At 32.5% G+C, this 22,679-nt stretch overlaps 3 protein-coding genes and 1 pseudogene across 3 annotated transcripts; all 4 read right to left on the reverse strand.

Annotated features, from left to right (window-relative positions):
- Positions 1–334: 334 nt before the first annotated feature.
- LOC111999348 (GDSL esterase/lipase At3g05180) lies at positions 335–4,422 on the reverse strand. Its single transcript, XM_024031478.1, has 4 exons — positions 4,185–4,422; positions 2,384–2,462; positions 1,626–1,778; positions 335–482 (listed from the first exon to the last, which is right to left on the reverse strand). The coding sequence occupies exons 1-4, from the start codon at positions 4,420–4,422 to the stop codon at positions 335–337; spliced, it is 618 nt and encodes a 205-aa protein (XP_023887246.1).
- Positions 4,423–12,445: 8,023 nt separating this feature from the next.
- On the reverse strand, positions 12,446–15,169 carry LOC111999358 (GDSL esterase/lipase 1). Its single transcript, XM_024031486.2, has 5 exons — positions 14,535–15,169; positions 14,337–14,458; positions 13,287–13,517; positions 12,929–13,184; positions 12,446–12,820 (listed from the first exon to the last, which is right to left on the reverse strand). Exons 1-5 carry the CDS (start codon positions 14,794–14,796, stop codon positions 12,582–12,584), a joined length of 1,110 nt encoding a protein of 369 aa, XP_023887254.2. The 5' UTR covers positions 14,797–15,169; the 3' UTR covers positions 12,446–12,581.
- Positions 15,170–16,645: 1,476 nt separating this feature from the next.
- On the reverse strand, positions 16,646–18,055 carry LOC136069432 (putative disease resistance protein At3g14460). The gene has a single exon (XM_065777958.1). It carries the CDS (start codon positions 18,053–18,055, stop codon positions 16,646–16,648), a length of 1,410 nt encoding a protein of 469 aa, XP_065634030.1.
- Positions 18,056–18,336: 281 nt separating this feature from the next.
- Positions 18,337–20,064, reverse strand: LOC136069426 (putative disease resistance RPP13-like protein 1; annotated as a pseudogene).
- Between the last annotated feature and the right edge of the window lie 2,615 nt (positions 20,065–22,679).

Raw genomic sequence — 22,679 nt, forward strand, 5'->3', positions numbered from 1 at the left:
ATACTCTACTATTCTTATTTATTCTATTTTTTTTATTCAATTGATATAATTTATAAATGTAATAAGTTATTATTAATTTGATAAAAAAATGTATGATTAGTTATTTAATTCTATTTGTTTATGCATCCAATGATTGTTGTCTTAAGACTCTTAACGATCTTTAAACTATTAATAATGTTTTAGAACTTGGAAGTTGTATATATAAAAAAACCAAAAACAACAATTAATCATCTTATTTTTTTCACTTGTGCCTATCCTCCGCTAATAAATTTTTGGCTCCGCCATTATTGACCCCCCTGGAAAAAAATCTTGGAGCCGCCACTGCATGACAGCCTCAAGAATGACAATCTTTCATGGAACGAGCACCTGAGCTATCTTGGGACAGTTTTCCCCTCTTTGCCTCTGGCTCCACTATCTCGGCATAGGACAATTTAAAATCCTTGTTAGCAAGAACGGAGTTGGATAGCCCCTTCTGGTGAGGACTGCAAGGACAACGAGATCAGTGATTTGCTGAGCCTTCTGAGCACTCTGGAGGGTGGAAGAGAAGAAAGAACCAAAATTCTGGTGAGGACTTATATCTTGCTCTCCATCATCAATTCCCAAAGCTCATAGAGAGGCAGCTTGTTAATCTGATGATGTAAACTCGATTTAAACAGGTGCTTATGGAATACAAAAATGTCCTTGCCATTGTGATAGAATAGCAAATATGTTTTCATAACAGCATGCATGATGGTTGTTTGGTCATATCAACCAAGGTCATGATCATGAATGAAAATAACATAAACAAAACAAAATACTGCAAAAAAAGGCACATAACTTGGCAGTATCAAGCACCAAAAGATTCCAGAAGTAGTTAGTAGAAGTGATGAAGAAATTTTTTAGTAACAAAGGATGTGTTCAAGAATGCTTCTGTAATATGAAAATAATGACAAATCGGTCGTAATGAGATGAGCTTACCTCCTTTAATTGCATGATCCATCCAGCATGGATTTGTTGTGCTCCAAGACTTGCAAGCCCACATAGTTTCCATTAGAGACAACAAACGAGATAAGAATTCCAAGCAGGGACCGCCAGCAGAAAAGACTTGGTTGATTTCTTCATTAATTGATTTCTTCATGATTACATATACTAACAGGGGATGTCTTCCACCCACATGCAATGGAATGTGCCATTTAGATAATTAAACAGAGAAAGGCTTGGTTTGAATGAACGAACATTCAACACTGATTACTTCTAATGATTTCAATACCATTTTTTACCGTCCATGTGAACATTTTAGTATTTTTATTCCATTTCCAATTTGTAGAATAAGTAATGTCTGGTTTCCTCTTTTCAGAAAAGAAAAGGTAAAAGATAAGAATAGAAGCAGTGTAAAGCTTACCTGCATTGTACAATCAAAAGAACATCTCTCACTAAGACTGAGAAGTGATTTTCAATCTCAAAAATGTGATAATGGTAGCTACAAGTCCGCACTAGGTTGCATCTGCCACTTGTTAAGTATGGATTAAACAGGCAGCCATATTTCTCAATCGCACTTTATAGTCTAAATTGTTAAAAGAATCAATCTGTTAGTCACTGAATACTTAAGCTTATGGGGGAAAAAAATGAAACGACCAGAGACTTACCATTCCCTCAATCTTCCTTTGTCTTGTTGTACCACCAGGAGTTTGGACTCGAAATGAAGGGGTTGAATAATGCTGCAGGTCCCTCCAGTTGGAATGTGTGCAGAGGATTCAAATAACCAAAAGTCCTCAAGATAAGAAGTTTTTTTTAGTGACCTGGAAATGTATAAGAAATTTAGGAGTGTGACTGATGCAAGAGGAACAATAGGCACTGATATTGCACCAAATAAATGTCAGGCTTGTGTTTTAAACTGCTGACAAATTAAAGTGAATCCTAATCTCTATTCAGGTTCCTCTCTTGTAAATCATTTTAATTTCCTCTCCAAAAATTTAGATAAATAACATGGGGCACTACGGAATACTGACCAGCATCATTCATCCCAAAGATTCCCTTGCATAAAAGAATTAGCTGCTATTTGAAGATATTGAAGCAGAAATAGCTTCAAATTGCCCCAATGTATACTGTAGATTAAATAGCCTGTCATATTGTGCTCAAGTCAATTGCCAGTATCACATAAAGCTACTCTAGACTTTGTTAGTCATCAAAAGAAGAATGCTGGAAAAACTTACCACTGAGATTAGTAATTTACTCAAAAGTCTTTGTCTATGCACTTCAAAAGTCCAAACTTGAAATTGGTGTATGGATCTTGGATAATGAAGAAAGAGCACTCCAGCAAAAGTGAGAGCAAGGGACTCTTTGATAAAGAAAGAAGATGTTTTACAGATGCTTGAAACATAAATAGAAATTTCATAGTTTATACAATGCAAGAGGATCAGCGGCACTTGGTAGCACAAAATCAATGCTGGGTGCATGTGTGAGGCACTTGTCTGAAAGTGACACTGCAAAAGAATAGGAAAGGAAATGATTATATGCATTGAAATCCCACATAGAAAATAAACTAGTTTATAAAAGTTTATGTTACCACACCATTATTTGAAGCTTCTCTTTTCTATTCTTTTTTTCCTTTTTCTTTTTAATTTGCAAAAAGAAAAAGTATAGTTCTAGAAAGTGAATTTCTTTACCAAGAGTAAATTTTGTAGTGGATGTTCACGAGATATTTTTTGAGAAAGTGATTTTTGCCCAGATGCAGTCCAAACACTTTTTTTTTTTTATTGGTTTTATGAGCAAATTTTCAAGCTTCTTGCAAACAATACAAGTTAATTTAAGAAATTTGCCACATTCGCTTATATTCATGCTATCCAAACCAAGCGTGCCATGAAAACCAATTTCTTTGAAAAGGAGTTTTTTGATGATTTCAGGCAATGATTTTAACTCAAAATTGAGCAAAAAGCAGATGGTATTAGTGCAAAACAAGTACTCACCTTTGCACGGAAGTGCTTGTCAACTCGTAGCTCGTAGCTCATGTTATAACTACATCTTCAATCTGAATGAAAGGGATGTGTGAAATTTTAGGCCAATCTTTCCCTTTATCTCTTTGACACCGTTGTTTTAGAAGAGGGCATTGTTTGAGAATTAGAGAAGAAAGGGAAGCCCATTCCATGCGACGGGAAAAGAGTTTGTCACATAAGGAAATGTCAAGGGTAACTAAATTGGAGGGCAAACCGCCCTTAGGAAATGATTCTAGTTCTGGACATTTAAACAATGTCAAAGACTCGAGATGGGAGAAGGGTGCACATCCCTTCAGGTAGTGACTTCAACTTTTCACAGTTGAAGATATGAATCACTGCCAAATTTGGGGCGCACAATCCTCCTTTAGGAAAGGACACAAAATTTGGGCTATTGAATATTTGAATCCTTTCAGTTCACTCTGTAGCTTCGAAAGGACTTCTGAAAGTGCTTTATTATTTATGTAGCTTCACAAGTGCTGTAACTTCCTCCATGCATCCATTGGTGTTTCCTGGTTCCAGTGCTTTCATAATCGGAAAACAACCCAAAGGGGGTAGGCCTAGGAACACATATTTTCTACCTCCTTTCTTATATATTTCCTAACAAATCAAAGTATAATTCTGACCAACTTAAAAATGAAATAAAGAATAATCTAACACAAATTTGTTCTAAATAAAGAATAATCCACAATTCCTAGAGTCCTCTCTTAGGCTGAACTGGATCATACTAATCATTCATTATGTTCTCTCTCTTTGCCTTCTTTATTTTCTCACGTACTTTATCATTATATCATATTAATGTTTCAAATATTCTACGATGGAGTCAGAACTCTTTTTTATCTTGTCTGTTAATCGGTTAATCCCAATCAACAGGATATATATAGTTGTTATGTAAGAGCTCTATCGAGCTAGCAATGCAAGCAAACTTTGGCCCTAATAGTGCTTCATTTCTGAGAATCCTAATTAAAATTAACTTTTTTTGGGGTGTGCATAGTCAGTAGAATGCATACCAATCCTTGACGAGTTTCATCAAGAGCACCAGCTCCTCCTGATGCAAAGTTAGCCCCATCAATGTATCGATTATAACCAGGATGTAGATATATATGGAGGAATTAGCTCCAAGTTTGCATACTCAGCTGCAATAATGCTATGAAAATAAATGGAGCCACAATTCCAGTCCAATAGAAAGCAGCACATAACTATTATATATCTTACCGATGAAATCTGGAATGAGCCGGCCATTGGAAAATCTCCCAGTGGGGTACCTGAAGAAGCTTTTCCCATAAGGTGAAACATTTGCCTGGAGATAAGTTGTGATATAGTTATTGTTTCCAACATCAAGTATTGAATCCCCAAAAATGAATAAGGCAACATGTTCCTTTGGCAAACAGATGTTGTTTCCAACATCAAGTATATATCGAATCCCCACAATTAAATAAGTCTGCTTCTTCATTTGGCAGGCATATGTTATCAAGACATTGGGTTTGGATGATAATGCATGCACACAAAACCAAGATATAAAAAAGGAACCTTAAACTCATCATGCCAAATCTTGTTCTTTTTGTATTAACTTCTCAATTACTTTTAATCTTGATTTATATAGAATGCATGATATGTCATTCAGGCTAGGAAAAAAGAGACGCGTTGAACTTTTTAGACCTGCTCTCTGTAACACCCCAGCGTTTAAAAAAAAAAAAATGTTTGAGAGATATTTTTAAAATCCACCACGTGAGCCACCACCTAACCATCTATTTCCCACCACACAATCTCTTAAAAGTTAAAATATCTTTCACTCTCAAATATCTCTCACTCTCTCATGACCTAGTTAAAATATTTTGTCCTAGTTTTTCTATTCCATTATATATTCCACCAATAAATACTTACCACTTGTTTATCTAATTAATTAAATACTATCATTATTAACTTATTAATATTACAGTTATTAATTAATAGTAGTACTTAATTAATTAAGTGAACACGTGGCAAGTATTTATTAGTGGAGTATAGAGTGAAGCAGGAAAAGTGAAACAGAACATTTAGACTCCTCTTGATCGGGACCTAAGCCCTTCTCTCCCACTTTGCTATTTTTTTTCTTTTTTTTTTCACACAAAAACACACACACACACACACAAAAACCTCCATCTCTCTCTCTCACCCTCACCAACCACCACTACATCAGAGCACCACCACCATCTTTTTACAACGAGATTCACCGGGGAACTTTGTAAAAATCTCTAGGCTCCTTCATCTCAAACAATTAAGGTAAAAACTCTAAATATTTTGGTGGATTTTGATATTGTTCATCTAAGCTTTTGAAGTGATATTCACATGATTAAGCCTTAAGAGTTTTGATTTGGTGGACATATTCTGATGAAGGGCTTAGGGTTTTTATTTACTTATAAAAATGGTGGCCATTTGAGGTTTTCTATAGCTATGATTTGGGGGTTTGATGCCTTATTGTCTTGGTACATGTTTGTGATGCTAGTTTTGTGATGCATCTTTCAAGTGAAGAAATTCTTAGTTCCTAAAGAAATTTTATGAGATTAAGGAGATTTTTGGGTAAAATTGTGATTGGCAAAAAGGGTAACCTCAAAGAAGCTAATAAAATATGCCCAACATTCTAAGTTTTGGCCTACCTAAGTGATTGTTTCTATGGGAGATTATAGTTTTTAACTAGACTTAGTTTAAGATTTTCAAACTTGTCATGATAAACTTGTATACATTTTCTTTAGGTTCTAACTAATTCTTGTTGGAGCACTTGGAAGCTAGGCTTTTATGCCGTCTTGCAAGATAAGTAGCTATTTAAAATGTGTAATGTGTGTGTATATATATAATGTGCGAAAAAATGCAAAGTTTTTATTAATTCTAGGAGATTGACTTTGATGTGATTCATTTATAATGGATATTACAAATAATTAGATAATTTAATGAATTGGAAAGCGTCATTTGACAAGCGGGTGTGAAATCCTACTGGATAGGAATTTCTTTGGAATTATGCAAATTCATTGAAAATGTGTTCCAAAACTTGATTATATAAAGTTGCCAGCTCTTAATGACACCTTAGCTCATGTCATGGCAATTGTGATTTCCCAATGATTACCCAACCAAATACTTGGATCTTTGTGGTGTTGGTATGATCGCACTTGAGTCTTTGTGACTCTTGTGGATTTTATTATGGCACCTGAGTCTATGTGACGCGGTAGCCAGTAACTTGTACTTAGTCTTTGTGACATGGCCAGCAATGCAACACCTGAGTCTTTGTGACACAGTGGATTATATTATGGCACTTGAGTTTGTGTGACACGGTAGCCAGTAACTGGTACTTGCAGTCTTTGTGACATAGCCAGTAGCACAACACCTAAGTCTTTGTGACACAGTGGATTATATTATGGCACCTAAGTTTGTGTGACACAGTAGCCAATAACTAGTACTTGCAGTCTTTGGGACATGGTGGATTATTTTATGGCACTTGAGTCTTTGTGACATGGTGGTATATATGATGGAACCTAAGTCTATGTGACATGGTACCCAATAACTGGTAGCCTATGTGTTCTTGTAGTCTTTGTGACATGGTAGCCTATAGCTTTATACTCGAGTTTGTATGACATTTGTAACTTGGCATATTAGCCTATGTGGATAACTAATATATATATATATATATATATCTGGAATTTGGGATTTGTTTTAAGGGATCTTGTGGATATCCTTCTGGCTTACCATGTAAGTAATGTAATGTCACAATGTACTATTTTGAGTATTTTTATGCTCCATTATTTAAAATGCAATTAATGTATTATTGTATTGAAAGTGTTATTGTTGAATTTAACTCGAAGTCCATAAGTTATGACATGCATACCAAAGTAGTCATCATTATGAATTTGTCATCTCATTATGCACATTAGCATTGCTACTTATTTGTGTCACAATTGTTTAATTATGAATTTTTATAGAGCAAGCATTAACCTTTTGAGTCAGATGTTGTGGCTTGTAGTAGTTAGGCAACTACTTTCTAGAGGCTGGACTTTTTGTATTATAGACCTTAGGTGTATGAGACTCCTAACCTAGTGTTGAAGCTGCACACATTAGGGAGATTTTGCACAATTGTTTTGTAACTAATTTTGGCGATGACTTTTATCCCGTCTTAGAAACAAGATGTTTATATGTAGTTAATTTAGACCTCCATTCTTTTGTGGCCAATGGTCATTGTAATTATTGCATAGAGTTCTGACTTACTTTGGGAATATTTTTAATGAAATTATTATGAAAATTTTTAACGTTGGTTCTTGGTATGAACTATTTGGATTGAATTGTCAAAAAAGGAAAAATCTATAGGGACCTTTGGGTTGTGTTTCTCATGCTTTGGACCCTTTTTGAGTTTGAGGCGTGACACTCTCAATTGATATATTCTTTAAAAACTGGCTGGGTGAGCTAATCACATGCATCTAAGATTTGAATAAAAATTATATATGGACGAACATTACCCTAACCTCATCTAGGTACATGTACTAGATTTTAAATTTCTGGCTACTTAGTACTATGTAAAATGCTAATAAATTTAACTTATTTTTAGTTAGACAAACAAATGGCGTAGGAAGAAAATTCATTCAAACTCTAATCTTTCTCTCCTTCTAATTTATATATATAACTGGATATATGACTAGATTTTTTATGATTTATTTATATTGAGCTCCCTATTTTTTGTACTAAATTAACTCATTTGACATGAAAATAAAAAAAATAAAAAAAATAAAAAAACACGAAATGGGACACGCGACCCAAAATTAGACTTCAATTGAAATTTAATTTGAATTCTAATTAGATTTTCGTGTTCACTTTTTGGGGGTTAGATCAAATCTCACTCCTACCTGTCTCACTGATTGACAAATGCATAAATTTCATTAGACTAATGCATGGTGTTAGACTGATCATTTCATTAATGCTTTAGCCAAAAATACTTACATAGTGTTTGACTGAATGAAATTCTATTGTCAAGAGTTATTTGCTTAAATATAAAATTCATGGACTATATTTAAAACTAGTTGTTGAAGCATGGGTTTATATTTTATTTGTAAACTAGTAGCAGACCCGCGCAATGCGCGGGATAATTTTGATGTCATATTTTTTTTGTTAAGTAAAGAATGAGAATAATAGTTGAGACTTATAACTAATAGTCCCAAACTCATCTCACAATAATGTGATTACATTGTAATATATATAATAAATTTTAAGTAAAGAAGTCTTTATCTTGATTTTGTGTGTGTGTGTGTGTGTGTGTGTATTTTTTTAGCAAAGAAACATGTTGCATTTTACTTTCAATTATTATATATAACAAAATATTTTGTAATACGTTAGAATAGTGTGAGATATGTATCAAAACACAACACAAATAAAAACTGGAAAATGTATAATTTTTATTAGAACATGAAAATGAATCTTATTGGTTTCATATGAAAGCTAACATTATTTTGCATTTTTGGAGAAATTACTGAGCAATTTATCCAAACTTTGTTTCCATTTTATCACATAAGAACTATTAAAAAAAATTATAATAGTTTCTATTTTGAGAATCACTAAACTCATGTATGAGAATCAACTATTACAAAAAAATTTCTCCCCAAAACATATATTGATTTCTATTATTCCTTTCCATACAATTTAAAAAATGTGAACAACTAAGGAAGCTAAATGTGTAGTTGATCATTTATGCAAAAAATAAAAATGTGTAGTTGATCTTAGTCAATCAATAAATAGCATAAAAGGGGTAGGGGAAAGCAAACGTAATCATGGTATAATTGTTTATATATGTCCATATTTGTTTTTGTATAATAATACCCTTGCTTTCTAAAATATTTATGGTGCAACTGTATCTTGTTTGATCTCTCCTAGTTCTGCAACTTGAACCCAACTCACAACATATAAACAAATGATCATGAAAAAGAACCTAGCAAAATGAAGCCAAACACAATTTCTAATTTTTAGTGATAATAAAAGAGAGATTAAAAGATATCACAAATATGTAGTGATAATTAAAAAAAATTCCATCACAAATACTATACTTATTGGTTTTAAGAGAGACTAAAAGAGAACAAATATAAATATAAAATGTGTTTGTGTGTGTGTGTGTGTGTGTGTGCCCGCATGTGTGTAGGGGAAGGGAAAAATGTATATACGATACATAAGTGTTAAGAGAGGGGAAAGGTTGGGAAAGAGGAAGAGACTTTGTATGTTTTGGTAATTGAAAAATGTATTTATAACTGGTAAGTTGCATAGTTAATGTTTTATATATATATATATATAATATTTTCTTTTTAAAAGAACTCACCAAATCCAACATAGTAACATAATAGTAAGTCTGAATAGAGGACTTTTGGGCAACCATATAGGTTTATGAAAAATTTAATACTTTCTATATTCATTATTTTTTTCCCAAAAATTTTTATCAGAGAAAATTATTTCCTTCATAAATGAGAATTTTATGGATTTTTTTTTTCAATTAGATCGAAGAAATATATAGGAAGGCAAAAAAAATTGATTGTATTTCTAAAAGATCTAATAGTGAATATTTAAGTACATATTATTTAAGAATTATAATAGTGAAATTTGTAGTAAAAAAGAAATTCCTAGTTGATTTCCTGTTGTATTTATCTATTTTATTTCTTATATTATTTCTATTATAATTTTGAATATTTAAGGAGTATGATGAATTAAAGTGCAACGTATCATAGCCAAATCGAACAATAAGATATAAGATATAAGTTTAAGGTTTTTTTTTCTTGAGAATTAGATAAGCTTAATTAAGCTAATTACTAAGGTAATATGATTTAATTCATGTTGGACTATACAAAATCATTCTATATATATATATATATATTGGTTAGCATGATTTGAATTAAGTTGCAGGATTTCATAAGAATGAGATTACGTTGAGGTATATGCTTCAATTGAGAGAATTTTTTAATTTTAAAGTAATGAACATTAGTATTACCATGGAAACATAAAGCAATATTGCATGCATGTCCACAATTATAAAATGGATGCAATAGTTATAAATTGTAAGAATTTTTTTTTGAAAAGATAAATGGTACCCAAATACAAAGAAAAAGAGGAACACTGTACGATCAATACCTATCGATCATAAAATTTTGTTTCCTCTTCCAAGGTGTCCTAAGAAGTTATAAATTAGCATCAGTTTAGATGAGATTAAAAGAAAATTAGCAAGGATTTATGTGGTATTTAATTTAAAAAATTAGAAAGCTCTTCAAAAAATAAAATAAACGAATGAGAGGCAAATGATCATGTACTAAATCAATAAAACGCATTCCAATTCTTTAAACACAAACAATTTTAATGGGTAAAACAAAATTATGTAAAAAAATTGTAAATATGAATACAAAGAAATAGAATATCAATTAAAAAAAATGGTATTTACAACCCTGGAAAAGAAAATCCAATACAAACCTTTACATTGTAATTTGTCAAAAAATTAATGAAAATGACCATATTAAACTAAGTTATAATCCCAAATACAAAGAAAAAGAGGAACAACATTTGGTCCATACCTATCGATCATAATATTTTGTTTCCTATCCCAAGTTATCCTAAGAAGTTAAAAATTAACATAGATTTAGATGAGATTAAAAGAAAAGTAGCAAGAATTTATGTAGTATTTAATTTAAAAATTACAAAGCTATTCAAAAAATAAAATAAACAAATGGGAGGCAAATAATCATGTACTAAATCAATAAAAAGCATTCCAATTCTTTAGACACTAACAATTTTAATGGGTAAAACATAATAATGTAAGGAAAAATTGTAAGCATGAATCCAAAATTATAGACTATCAATTGAAAATTAGAAAAAAGAAAAAAGAAACATGGTATTTACAACCCTAGAAAAGAAAATCCAATACAAATCATTAAAAAATTGCCGCAAAAAAGAAAGAAGTTCAAGGGAAGAGAGAAAAACTGACCTCAAATGGACCTTCTAATTCTAGTTGTAATTTGGTGATTGATGGGTGGAAAGTAAGCAATTCAAAACCTATATATAAAAAAATTAAATCAGTGGGTTTTAAATCCAAAGGGAGGCAATTGAATGTTTTGATGGGGGAAAGAAGCCGTTTTTTTGATAAGGAGATGATAAGTTAAAGAGAGAGAATGATTGATTGCTGAATTTAAGGGAATTTGGATTCAATAAGAAATTCATTAATAGTATAAACATTAGCCTCTTGTTTGATGGGAAGATGATGAGTTGAGAGAGAGAATGGGATTGATTAAAGAGAATATATGAAGTGGAAACCCAAAAAAAAAAAAAAAAGGAAAATAAAAACTTTGTGACATGGCGATGATGTGGCTCAACTGGAGCGTAGTAACAATAAATGCTACGATTCAGCTTTTAGATATATATAGATTTGTAATTATAAGTCCTTAGATAAGTACTGCATTTTTTTAGTAGTTATCAAATTTAATTTTTTGGATTTTAGATCAAATCTCACTTCTACCTATTTCACTAATTGACAAATGCATAAATTTCATTAAACCAACACAGTTTTTGACTGATCATTTCATTAATGATTTAACCAAAAATACTTGCTTAGTGTTTGGCTGATTTGAATTATTAAACATATTAATTTATGGGTGCGGGTGATGAGTGCCTTGGCGTCACATTTGAAGGATTAATAATTACTCAGTCATGAGTTTTAATTCACGTGTTTTAAAGAAAAATATATATATATTTGTTAATAATTCATTGGCTTACAAGCACAATTTCATTATGGTTGTGAGTAGGGGTGTTCACCAAACCGCACAAATCGCAAAAACCGCACCAAAATTGTCCACAAAATGGTATAACCGCATTACACTGCAAGTAATAGTGCACCACACCACACCGCATGGTGCAGTGCGGTTTGCAGTTTTATAATAAGAAAATCGCACAAACCACACCGCACCGCACACTCTTTATATATTAATATTTTTAATTATTTTTAATATTAAATATATTATTAATAGTTTAATAACCCTAGTTTTCAAAAAAAAAATAGTTTGATAACCTTAGCAAGTGTTGATTAGGAAAGCCAGCCCAAAATAAAGAAAAACTAACTCAATAGTTTAAAACTTGAACCAAAACAAAGGGAAAAATTAGTTTTGAGCTGGGTAGGAAAAGCCCAAAATTTGAAAAATGTACCAACTTCAAACCATTCAAACCGCATCTTCTACATCGCATCGCACATGTGATCGCAAAAATGAGGTGTGGTGCGATTATAGTTTTGGCTAAACTTTAAACCGCACCGCACTACACCGCACCGCATATGTGACCACAAAAATAAGGTGCAGTGTAATTATGATTTTAGCTAAATCGTACTGCAAAGTGCGGTGCTAAAAATGGCCTAAAATCGCACCGCACCGCACCACGATCACTCATAGTTGTGAGCTTTTTGGGACATATGTGTGCTAGTTGACTTTATTTTTTGAAAGAATATGTAAAAATATTATTTAATAAAATATTGAATTCATATTAACCACTACCTTCATGGCATTTGTTAACAGAAGCCCTAACTTATTAAATATGCTCCATGTTTACAAGTTTTTTATTTTTCATTTATTAAATCTAAATACATTAGTGTTCAAACAATGTTTTGAGATTGTAAGGTCCTACGACATTGGGAGCTCCACTCCAAATTAGCTCTGATAATTGTTGGTAGGCCTTCTCAGTAGGATGAGCAGCATCAAAGAACACATAGTCACTAGTTTTCCCACATATTTCATACTCAGAACCGACCGATCTCTTTCCTCCGCAACTTGGGAGTCCCCTATATGGACCACTTCCACAACATGCAATCTTCCCTTCCATAAAACCTTTACCAACATAATTAAAACAAAGGTGCTATTAGTCTATGAAAAGATAAAATGTGAAGTACAATAATAATAAAACACTTCTTGTACTATAAAAATGGAAGTGCATACCATATTTTGAAGGATTATCAATTCTTTCACTAAGAAAAGTGTATAAATCGGCTATTGAATATTTAAATCCTTTCAGCTCACTCTGTAGCTTCGGAAGGACTTCAGAAAGTGCTTTATTATGTAGTTTTACAAGTTCTGTAATTTCCTCCATGCATGCATCGGTGTTTCCAGGTTTTAGTGCTTTTGCAAACGGGACACAACCCAAAGGTGGCAAGCCTAGGAACGCATATTTTCTTCCTCCTTTTTTATATATTTCCTAACAAATCAAAGTATAATTATGACCAACTTAAAAACATAAACAAGAACGATCTAACACAAATTTGTTTTAAATATTGTATAAATCACTAATTTTAATTACCTTGATCACTGTTGTCAAGTTGCCAATTACCATATTTACGTATTCTTCTCGAGAGTAGGATTGAAGCACACTAGAGTTTGAGGTAAAGGGGACAAAGTAATCATTGTTCCCAATGCTAATTAAGTAAACAGCTTTAAATAGGAGTTCCTTGACTTCTTTTTCACCTAGGTTTTGCCTCAATTGAGTCTCCATTTTCTTGAAATACTTAAGTTGAGTGTTTAGGTCTATCACCTGATAAGGAGGGCAAAAGAGCGAAAGGGAAGCAGTCAACTGTGAGAACAATTTAGACACACACATGTCATAAGAACATAATCTTCGTTTCAAATTATGATGGAATATAGAAAAAGACTGATATATTTCATTCGTAGAGTGTCCAATCATAAACAAAAGCATATGAAGCAAATGCAAGGATTTTTGCGTAATTCAACAACATTACCTATTACAAGAAACCCTTGGCAATCCTAGGTTCGATATCTTGATTCATGTTAAGGATACTAAAGCTTTATCCAAATCAAGGCCCAAGTCTCTTGTCAATATTCATTGTATCTAAGAATGCAAGCAAAATAATCCTACAAATAAAGTAATCATGATCCTACTTGGAGCACAAGTAAAGAAATCCTAATCCTATTTGTATTGCTGAAGACGTAATCATAGGGTTTAGCCTACTATAAAATTCTCTTTAATAGGTTCATTGTAATACATAGAGCCTAATAGTAAAGATATAACCATTAAGAATTTTTCATTGTAGATGTAGGCCTCTTAGGCCGAATCATGCTCATTCATTGTGTTCTCTCTCTTTTTCTTTCTTTCTTTGCATTCTTTCTTTTCTCATGTACTTTTTCATTACGTCATTATTATGTTTCAACTATTCTATCATAGCATCAAATGTCTTTTCTTTTCTTTTCTTTTTCAATAATTCCAATCAATAGGATTGCGGTTATGGAAGAGCTCTATCAGGCTATGCGCACAAACTTTGACCCTAATTGCGCTCCACTTTTTAGAATCCTAATTACATTTTAAGGAGCATATATAGTCAGATAGAAAGCATACCAATCCTGGACGAGTTTCATCAAGAGCACCAGATCCTGCTGATGCGAAGTTAGCCCCATCAATGTACCGATTATAACCAGGATGTAGATATGGAGGAATTAGCGGCAAGTTTGCATACTCAGCTGCAATAAAGCTTCAAAAATTAATTGAGTAAACAATCCAAGTCCAATAGAAAACAACAGAAAACCATTATCTTACCAATGAAATCAGGAATTAGACGGCCATCAGAAGGTCTCCCAGTGGAATACTTAAAGAATGTCTCCCCATAAGGCCAGATATTTGCCTGGAAATCAGTAGTGGTATTGATATAGTTGTTGTTTCCAGCATCAAGTATTGAATCCCCGAAAATGAATAAGGCAACATGTTCCTTTGGCAGGCAGATGTTACCAAGGCATTGGGTTGGGATGATAATGCATGCATACAAAACCAAGATATAGAAATGGAACCTTAAACTCATCATGCCAAATCTTGTTCACTTTGTATTAACTTATCATGACTTGCAATCTTGATCTATATATAGGGTGCGTAACTTGTGATTTAGGCTAGGAAAAATGAGACCTGTTTTGGAATATTGTTCATAAACTGGCTGTGTGAGCTAATCACATGCGTCCAAGATTTGAATAAACATTACATTACTCTAACGTCGTACAGGTACATGTACTAGATTTTGATTTTTATGGCTACGAATGCAATAATTCTTTGTTGTCTGCGCGAATGGAGAGCGCAGTTTGAACTTTCAGAATAGTTGGGCAAATTGACGCTTACCTTTTCAAATGTATTAATACTGTGTGCTTTTACCTAACTTTCCCAACCCACGTCTCTTTAGTTCTCATTATTGGTTTTTTTTTTTTTTTTTTTTTTGAACTTGTAATTTTTTTTTCTTAATATGGTTAAACTTATAAATTGAGCCTACAAACTTGCTTATAGCTTAAAATTACAACTTTACTGAATATATCTTTTTATTGGATGCGAATAATGACAAATCTACAATTGAATTACATTTTCTTCTTATATCTTTCATGCTTGCAAAATTTCTAAAAGATCAAAGATTATTAACTATTTCATCAATTAATTTTTTAAATTGTAAGTTATTGTAATCTAATATTATGCATAAAAAATAAGTTCTTAGATCATATAATAAATAACATCCGATTGTAACAAAATTTGACATGTGTATTAAAAGCGTAAAACAGGTGTAATCCAACAGTTAAATTTTCAAAATATGTAGTAATATTAATTTTTTTAAAGAAAATTGTACTCAAATTTTATTTTTATTTTTAAATACAAAATGGGCTGTGGCATATTGAAATACGTATGAAATTCGCATTTGTGAGAATTTATATGTAAATAATATATACATATAAATATGATTTTCTTACTGACAATGTTGGGCAATCAAAGATACTCAAAGAAGTGAGAGAAATAAGATCCCGGTGAGATCCCTCTGATACATATTAACTTATCATGACTTGCAATCTTGATCTATATATAGGGTGCGTAACTTGTGATTTAGGCTAGGAAAAATGAGACCTGTTTTGGAATATTGTTCATAAACTGGCTGTGTGAGCTAATCACATGCGTCCAAGATTTGAATAAACATTACATTACTCTAACGTCGTACAGGTACATGTACTAGATTTTGATTTTTATGGCTACGAATGCAATAATTCTTTGTTGTCTGCGCGAATGGAGAGCGCAGTTTGAACTTTCAGAATAGTTGGGCAAATTGACGCTTACCTTTTCAAATGTATTAATACTGTGTGCTTTTACCTAACTTTCCCAACCCACGTCTCTTTAGTTCTCATTATTGGTTTTTTTTTTTTTTTTTTTTTAGAACTTGTAATTTTTTTTTCTTAATATGGTTAAACTTATAAATTGAGCCTACAAACTTGCTTATAGCTTAAAATTACAACTTTACTGAATATATCTTTTTATTGGATGCGAATAATGACAAATCTACAAATGAATTACATTTTCTTCTTATATCTTTCATGCTTGCAAAATTTCTAAAAGATCAAAGATTATTAACTATTTCATCAATTAATTTTTTAAATTGTAAGTTATTGTAATCTAATATTATGCATAAAAAATAAGTTCTTAGATCATATAATAAATAACATCCGATTGGAACAAAATTTGACATGTGCATTAAAAGCGTAAAACAGGTGTAATCCAACAGTTAAATTTTCAAAATATGTAGTAATATTAATTTTTTTAAAGAAAATTGTACTCAAATTTTATTTTTATTTTTAAATACAAAATGGGCTGTGGCATATTGAAATACGTATGAAATTCGCATTTGTGAGAATTTATATGTAAATAATATATACATATAAATATGATTTTCTTACTGACAATGTTGGGCAATCAAAGATACTCAAAGAAGTGAGAGAAATAAGATCCCGGTGAGATCCCTCTGATACAGAAAGAGATTCAAGACTTTCACTTCCAAACACAATAAGAGATTTGAGCTTTGGGTAGAACTCCAATGGAAAACACCATAGTGAATCAAAACCACCTTTAATTCCCAATTCTTCAAGTGATGGATAGTACTGCCTCCTTGGCAACAGATATGTTCCTTGAATTGAAAGTGTTTTTAATGTAGTGGGTAGACCACCTCCTGGGATAGACATAGACATCATAAGCTCTACAAAGGATTGTAGGATACGACCCTCTCCAACTACAAGCCGATATAGCCTAGGTGGTAATTCCTTCAATAGTAACTCATCACAATTACTTAACTGCAATTCACTGAGATTCGGAGATCTAGGAACCGAAGCGACAAGCTGCGGACAGTCTTCAATTTGAAGTGTCATTAAAGCAGGAAGGTGGTTGGGCAGACCTATGCTTAGTTTAGGACATTTAATTATGCAAAGCTTTTGGAGATTATAGAAAACACCACCTTCATCTTCATCTTTGCCTTCAAATAAAAACCATTCCTGCCACTCTGGCATGTTCTTGAAACTTAATATTTCAAGGGATCTAAATGGCTTAACTGCAGAAGAAGCACCCCCGTAGAACTCACGATTCACATGTGATACCACATGAAAACCTTCAACGAAGAGTTTCTTGAGGTTAGGCAGATCCCCAAGTGGAGGCCAGGAGTAGCAATACTTACAATTGGCAAGCCGTATGTGCACCATATTAGAGAATGAACAATCTTGTAACCATTTTGGAAATCTTGCACCCCCATAATTTTCAATGGTGAGAGATTCGAGTTTTGAATGAGGACACAAATGTTCAAGCACATTTATTTCATTTTCTGAACTGTCCTTGTCATGACCCCATTCAAGCACCAACTCATATAGGTGTCGCTTATCCTTCAAATTAACCTCCATTGCATCTCTAGCATGTTGAACATTTTGCAAATTTAATATAGACAATGCTCCAGAAAGATGTAGAAGCTCCCCCAACTCTTTAATATTAGACCTATTATGTTTGCTCACAACAAAAGTAGTTAAACTCCGGAGATTTCTTAATTTTCCCATATGCAGTGGCATCTCTTCCAAATTTGTTTTAACTATATCTAGGTGCCGCAAGTTGACTAATCTCCACATCTTGGAAGGCAACTTGGTAAGGGACTCGCATTCCGACAATAGCAAGGTTTGTAAATTATACAAAGTACATGGAGAATTTGGTAACCGTTCAATTGAAGTGTAACTAAGATTTAAATAACATAGATGTTTCAAATTACCAACTGATTTAGGTAATTCCTTCATGTTTCTATAGGTAGAAAATGATAGCACTCTTAAGCACTTAAATGTCAACAACAAATCATCTATCATTATTGCTGATATGTTATTCCACGTCCACTTTGGCACTGACAAATCAAATCCAAGGAAGGTTCGCAAACCCTTGGCTTCGTGGGACACGTTAAATTTCTTAAAGGCATCAAATTTTATTCTAACATATGAAAAATGACGAGTCTTTGTTGTGATTACACCAGAATCATCAATCTCCAGCTTGAAACAAAATTCTCCAAATATAAATTTTGCCAAGTCATTCACCAAGTCATGCATCATGAAACATGATCAATTCGCTTTTACTTGATTGTTGAAAAAGTAATCTAGATACCAAATCATCAAAGTATTCTTCACCTATTTCTTCCATCCTTTTATTTCCTTTTGATTGCTGTAATAAATCTTCCGCCGTCCACAAGTTGACCAACTCCTCCTTTTTAAATTCATAATCCTTTGAAGGATCGAGCAATAAGAAAAGCAACGCTTCAAATGTGATGGGAGATAATGGTAGCTCAATCTTAGAGCCGGAAGGATACTAGTATTTCCTTTTGGTAAATCCCATATATCACTCTTCAAAATCTTTGTCCACTCTCTTGGTTCTTCTTCAAAATGCAGCAATCCCCCAAGTGCTTTTGCAGCTAATTAAAGGCAAGCCTCCACACTTTTGGACAATTTGCTTACCGATTTCCCTTAGTAATGGAAATTCACTAGAGCTTCCGTTTCTAAATGCATGCTTTTCAAATAACAACCAGCATTCTTCATTTGACAATTGATTTAGAAGATAGGTTGGAACTGTGCATACATTTGATGCAATATTTTCACTTCGTGTTGTAACAATGATCTTAATTTCCTGTGCCCCATATTTAAAAACTTTAATTAATTCAATCCAATCATCATAATTTTCATTCCAAACATCATCTAAAACCAAGAAAATTTTCTTGTCTTTGAATGTCTCTCTAATTTTAATTTGCAGCAAATTCATGTTTTGAATATCACACATAGACAAAGTGGCATCCTCCAAAATAGTTTTTAATATCCTAAAACAATCAAAGTTTTCTGAAACGCAAACCCAAGCTTTGTGATCAAAACTATTCGTCACTCTTTTGTCATTGTATATAAGTCGAGCAAGAGTTGTTTTACCAACCCCACCCAGACCTACTATGGGAATAACACATATACCATTATCACTTGCTTCACTTGATTGAAACTTCATAAATATAGCCTCCTTATCTTTGTCTCTGCCAAAGACACCATATTCTTCCGGACAAGAAGTTGTCAATGGTCGTGAAGGTATTCCAACCGCAGCAACTTTTTCTAAACGAAGAACATCCTTTTGTTTTGAAATAGAATCTAGTCTGTCTAGAATATTTTTCAGCTCTGATTGTATGCTTTTGTCAAATGAACTAACAAAAGTAGAGATCAAGCCTCTTACCTTACTAGTGGATTCAGCTTCTAACTTGCATCTCAAAGCTTCATAGGCAATCTCATCCAGGAGGTCATCCGCAACATAAACAGCATCTTTAAGCTCGTCAAGCCACTCTTTCACAGCAGGGTTTGTAATTTGCTTCTCCTCTGCATCAATGAGCACTGCATCAGCAGACATCAGCTCTATCTTCAGCTTTTGCACCATTCCATCAATGTGTTTCCTTCCCTTGAGAAAGTCTAGGACCTCACGAGAAGCCACTCTTTCAAACGCCACCTGAAGGAATGCAGAGAGAACCGCTCCACCCACCAAAGCTTCAGCCATAGTGATGAAAAGGAAGAGGTAAAGAGAAGTGATAAGTTGATAAGATTCAGTGAGAGTCGATTTGTAAAAAGGGTGTGCACTTCTTGCAAGAAATAAAGTAGAAGATAAGATGCAGGTCCTTTCTCTAAGTTTAGGTATGGTCGCACATGGGGACAATCTCTAGCCGCCTTGGTTGAATTGGCGTGAATGATCAACAAAGTTGACAGATGGTGACATGACCAATATGCATGATTGGTGCACAGATTGAAGAATATAATCTGAACTGAAGTAAAATCCTATATTCTAACTCCAAGAATTTTTACTTGTTTTTAAATAATAATTCTAGAGTTCCATAACCACAAATATCTCAGTTGAAAATACGAAAATTTTAAAAACGTTATTAGCCAATATATTAGAGATATAGTGTTGTGCAGAATATGTAATTAATTTGTAATGGACTACTAATTAGATTTTGTTCTTTGCAACTTATACAAGTTAATATATTATAATTAACCATCTTTAACAAATTATTTATGCTAAAAGAATTTTTCATTTTAGCTGAAATTTACAAAACAAACAAAGTGTATTTAAGAATAATTAAATTTCTTAAAAAATCCATAATCATATCTAAGGTGACAATATTTTTTTTCACCAGAAAATTTTTAAAACCCAAAACTCTATTTTGCAACTACAATTCCTCATAACTTTTTTTTATAAATGCCCATTTTAAATTCAAAACACAGTTTTCTAACTACTTATACAAATGCACCATTAATCAAACATATATTGCTTGTTACAATTATTTCTTTATTTTCATATATAGATTTTTTTTTTTTTTCTTGTGTATGTGTATATATATCACCGTTAAAGATTCCACGTGCATTGTATTTGCGCCTAAGAAGAATCCACCACTAGAACCCAAGCCTTAAGGGCTAAGGTCCAAGAAGTGAAGTGTACTGCTAAAACAGTACCCTTCCCCAAGGCTCCGCTTTCACACAAGCAGAACTACTTCAGTAACGAGAGAAACCGCACACACAATAAAGTATACCTAAATCCTTTTTTTTTTTTTCCGGAAATAACTATTCACTTCAGATATATATATATATATATATCATCAAAATTGTTTGGGGAGTGTGAACAAAATTGATTATGAGATTATTGATGAAAAATCACAGTAAATGACATTATTGTCTACTTTACTAAATCGTTTCTAACACATGCTAGCTAATGACATTGTCTTCCAATATTATGATAGCCTGCAAATTACCCCTTGATTAACAAGATGTCTTTGACATCTTTGCTGAGCGTGCTTAAGAAAATTTAAGCACGAGTGTATGTATGATAGAGGAAATATATGAATGAACTAGGCGCTCTTTTTCTTCTCTCACTCTCTCTTCTTCTTTTTTTCCTTTTTTTCTTTCTCATTTTAAATTTAATCAAAATGTCTTTTTTTTTTTTAATTATGACAAATTCCAACCAACTCAATGCTCATTTGAAGGGTCTGAAAATTAAAATTCAATTCATTGTCAAGTTTTCAGCTTGGAATGTTTGGAATGAAGGAAAGAAAAAGAATGAAGTATAATGAATATTCTATTTATTCTCTTTTTAACACATTCACAAAAAGAAAATAAAATATAAATAGAAGTATGTATAGATCGGATTAGAGGATTTTTTTTTAATCTAATTCAATATGTCGGGTTGAGAAATTTTCAACCCAATTCAATCCAACCCATCATGTGTATAGGAGGTTGGGTTTTTGGGTTGGACTTAAATATGTCATGTTGGGTTTTTGGGTTAGACTTAAATATTTCATAACTTGTTAAAAAAACAGAAGTTTTTATCAACTATTTAAGACATATTTTTTGATAAATTATTAGAATTCACATAATATGCCTAAATCATATTCTAAATTTTCAAACTTACCAAAAACATTTTTTTCAAAATACCAATTAAATCAAACTAAAAATAAATATAAATATTATAAAATAAACTTATACATCAAGTTGGGTTGGGTTAGATTGGTTAAAAAATATATCTACCCGAACTTGACCCAACCTAAAGCTAATAAAAAGTATCGACCCAACCCAACCCCCAAAAAACCAACCCAAATCATCAGGTTGTGTTGGTTTAAGTCGGTTTTTTGGGTTAGTGAGTTGGATGCATATCTCTAAGGGCAAGACTTAGGGACAGTACTTAAGTGTTATTCATTAAGTTCTGCTCTTAAAATTTTGCCGTGTGAATTTTTTCTCATGAAATGGAAGACTGTTTTTTAGTTAAGTGGCCACATGGCTAAATCTTAAGAATGGAACTTAAGGAACAACACCTAAGATACTGTACCTAAGTTTTGTCCTATCCCTAAATATGATTTAATTTCTTTAATTTGTTTGAGAATTGGGGGTTTATAAAAGAATGAATTAAAGCAAAATAAATATGTATATTTATTAGTATTGCTTTTCTTAAATCCATATAAATTGATATTTCTTCTCTAACAATTTCATTCATTCCTGCTAAATATAAGGATTGAGCATACCTTTATTCCTTTCACTTTTAGGAAGAATGCTTAAGAGGGAATGGAATGAAGCGAACATTCCTTTTATCTATTTTATTCCTTCCTACTAAACGTCTAAACAACGGAATTGATTAATGTTTATTATAAATCATTTTTATTCTATTATTTTATTCCTTTCCATTCTTTTAAATAGGCTAAATGGTGATTGATGATAGACAACCCTAACACTAAAAGCTTGAATTCATAGAGGAGATCGCATAACAGCACGGGCAAGGTGAGAAAGACCAGCTCTCCAATTTTTGTAGAAGCTCTTGCATTGAGACAAGCAATACAAATTGTCTTGGAAATGAATATTTCATCAACTAGTG

The sequence above is a fragment of the Quercus suber genome, unplaced genomic scaffold, assembly GCF_002906115.3.
Source record: "Quercus suber isolate HL8 unplaced genomic scaffold, Cork oak 2.0 scaffold_169, whole genome shotgun sequence".
In the NCBI taxonomy this organism is placed as follows: Eukaryota; Viridiplantae; Streptophyta; class Magnoliopsida; order Fagales; family Fagaceae; genus Quercus; species Quercus suber.

Bases quoted from the DNA above. Each gene is read 5' to 3' on its own strand.
- LOC136069432 (XM_065777958.1), bottom strand. From the start codon at position 18,055: ATGAAGGAATTACCTAAATCAGTTGGTAATTTGAAACATCTATGTTAT.
- LOC111999348 (XM_024031478.1), bottom strand. From the start codon at position 4,422: ATGAAGAAGCAGACTTATTTAATTGTGGGGATTCGATATATACTTGAT. The intron at 2,463-4,184 runs GTAAGATATATA...ATTCTTTTGCAG, and splicing joins GCTCATTCCAGATTTCATCG to TGTCACTTTCAGACAAGTGC. The intron at 483-1,625 runs GTAAGTCTCTGG...TTGTCCTTGCAG, and splicing joins AAAGGAAGATTGAGGGAATG to TCCTCACCAGAAGGGGCTAT.
- LOC111999358 (XM_024031486.2), bottom strand. From the start codon at position 14,796: ATGATGAGTTTAAGGTTCCATTTCTATATCTTGGTTTTGTATGCATGC. The intron at 14,459-14,534 runs GTAAGATAATGG...GCTTTATTGCAG, and splicing joins TCTAATTCCTGATTTCATTG to CTGAGTATGCAAACTTGCCG. The intron at 13,518-14,336 runs GTATGCTTTCTA...CCTCCTTATCAG, and splicing joins ATGAAACTCGTCCAGGATTG to GTGATAGACCTAAACACTCA.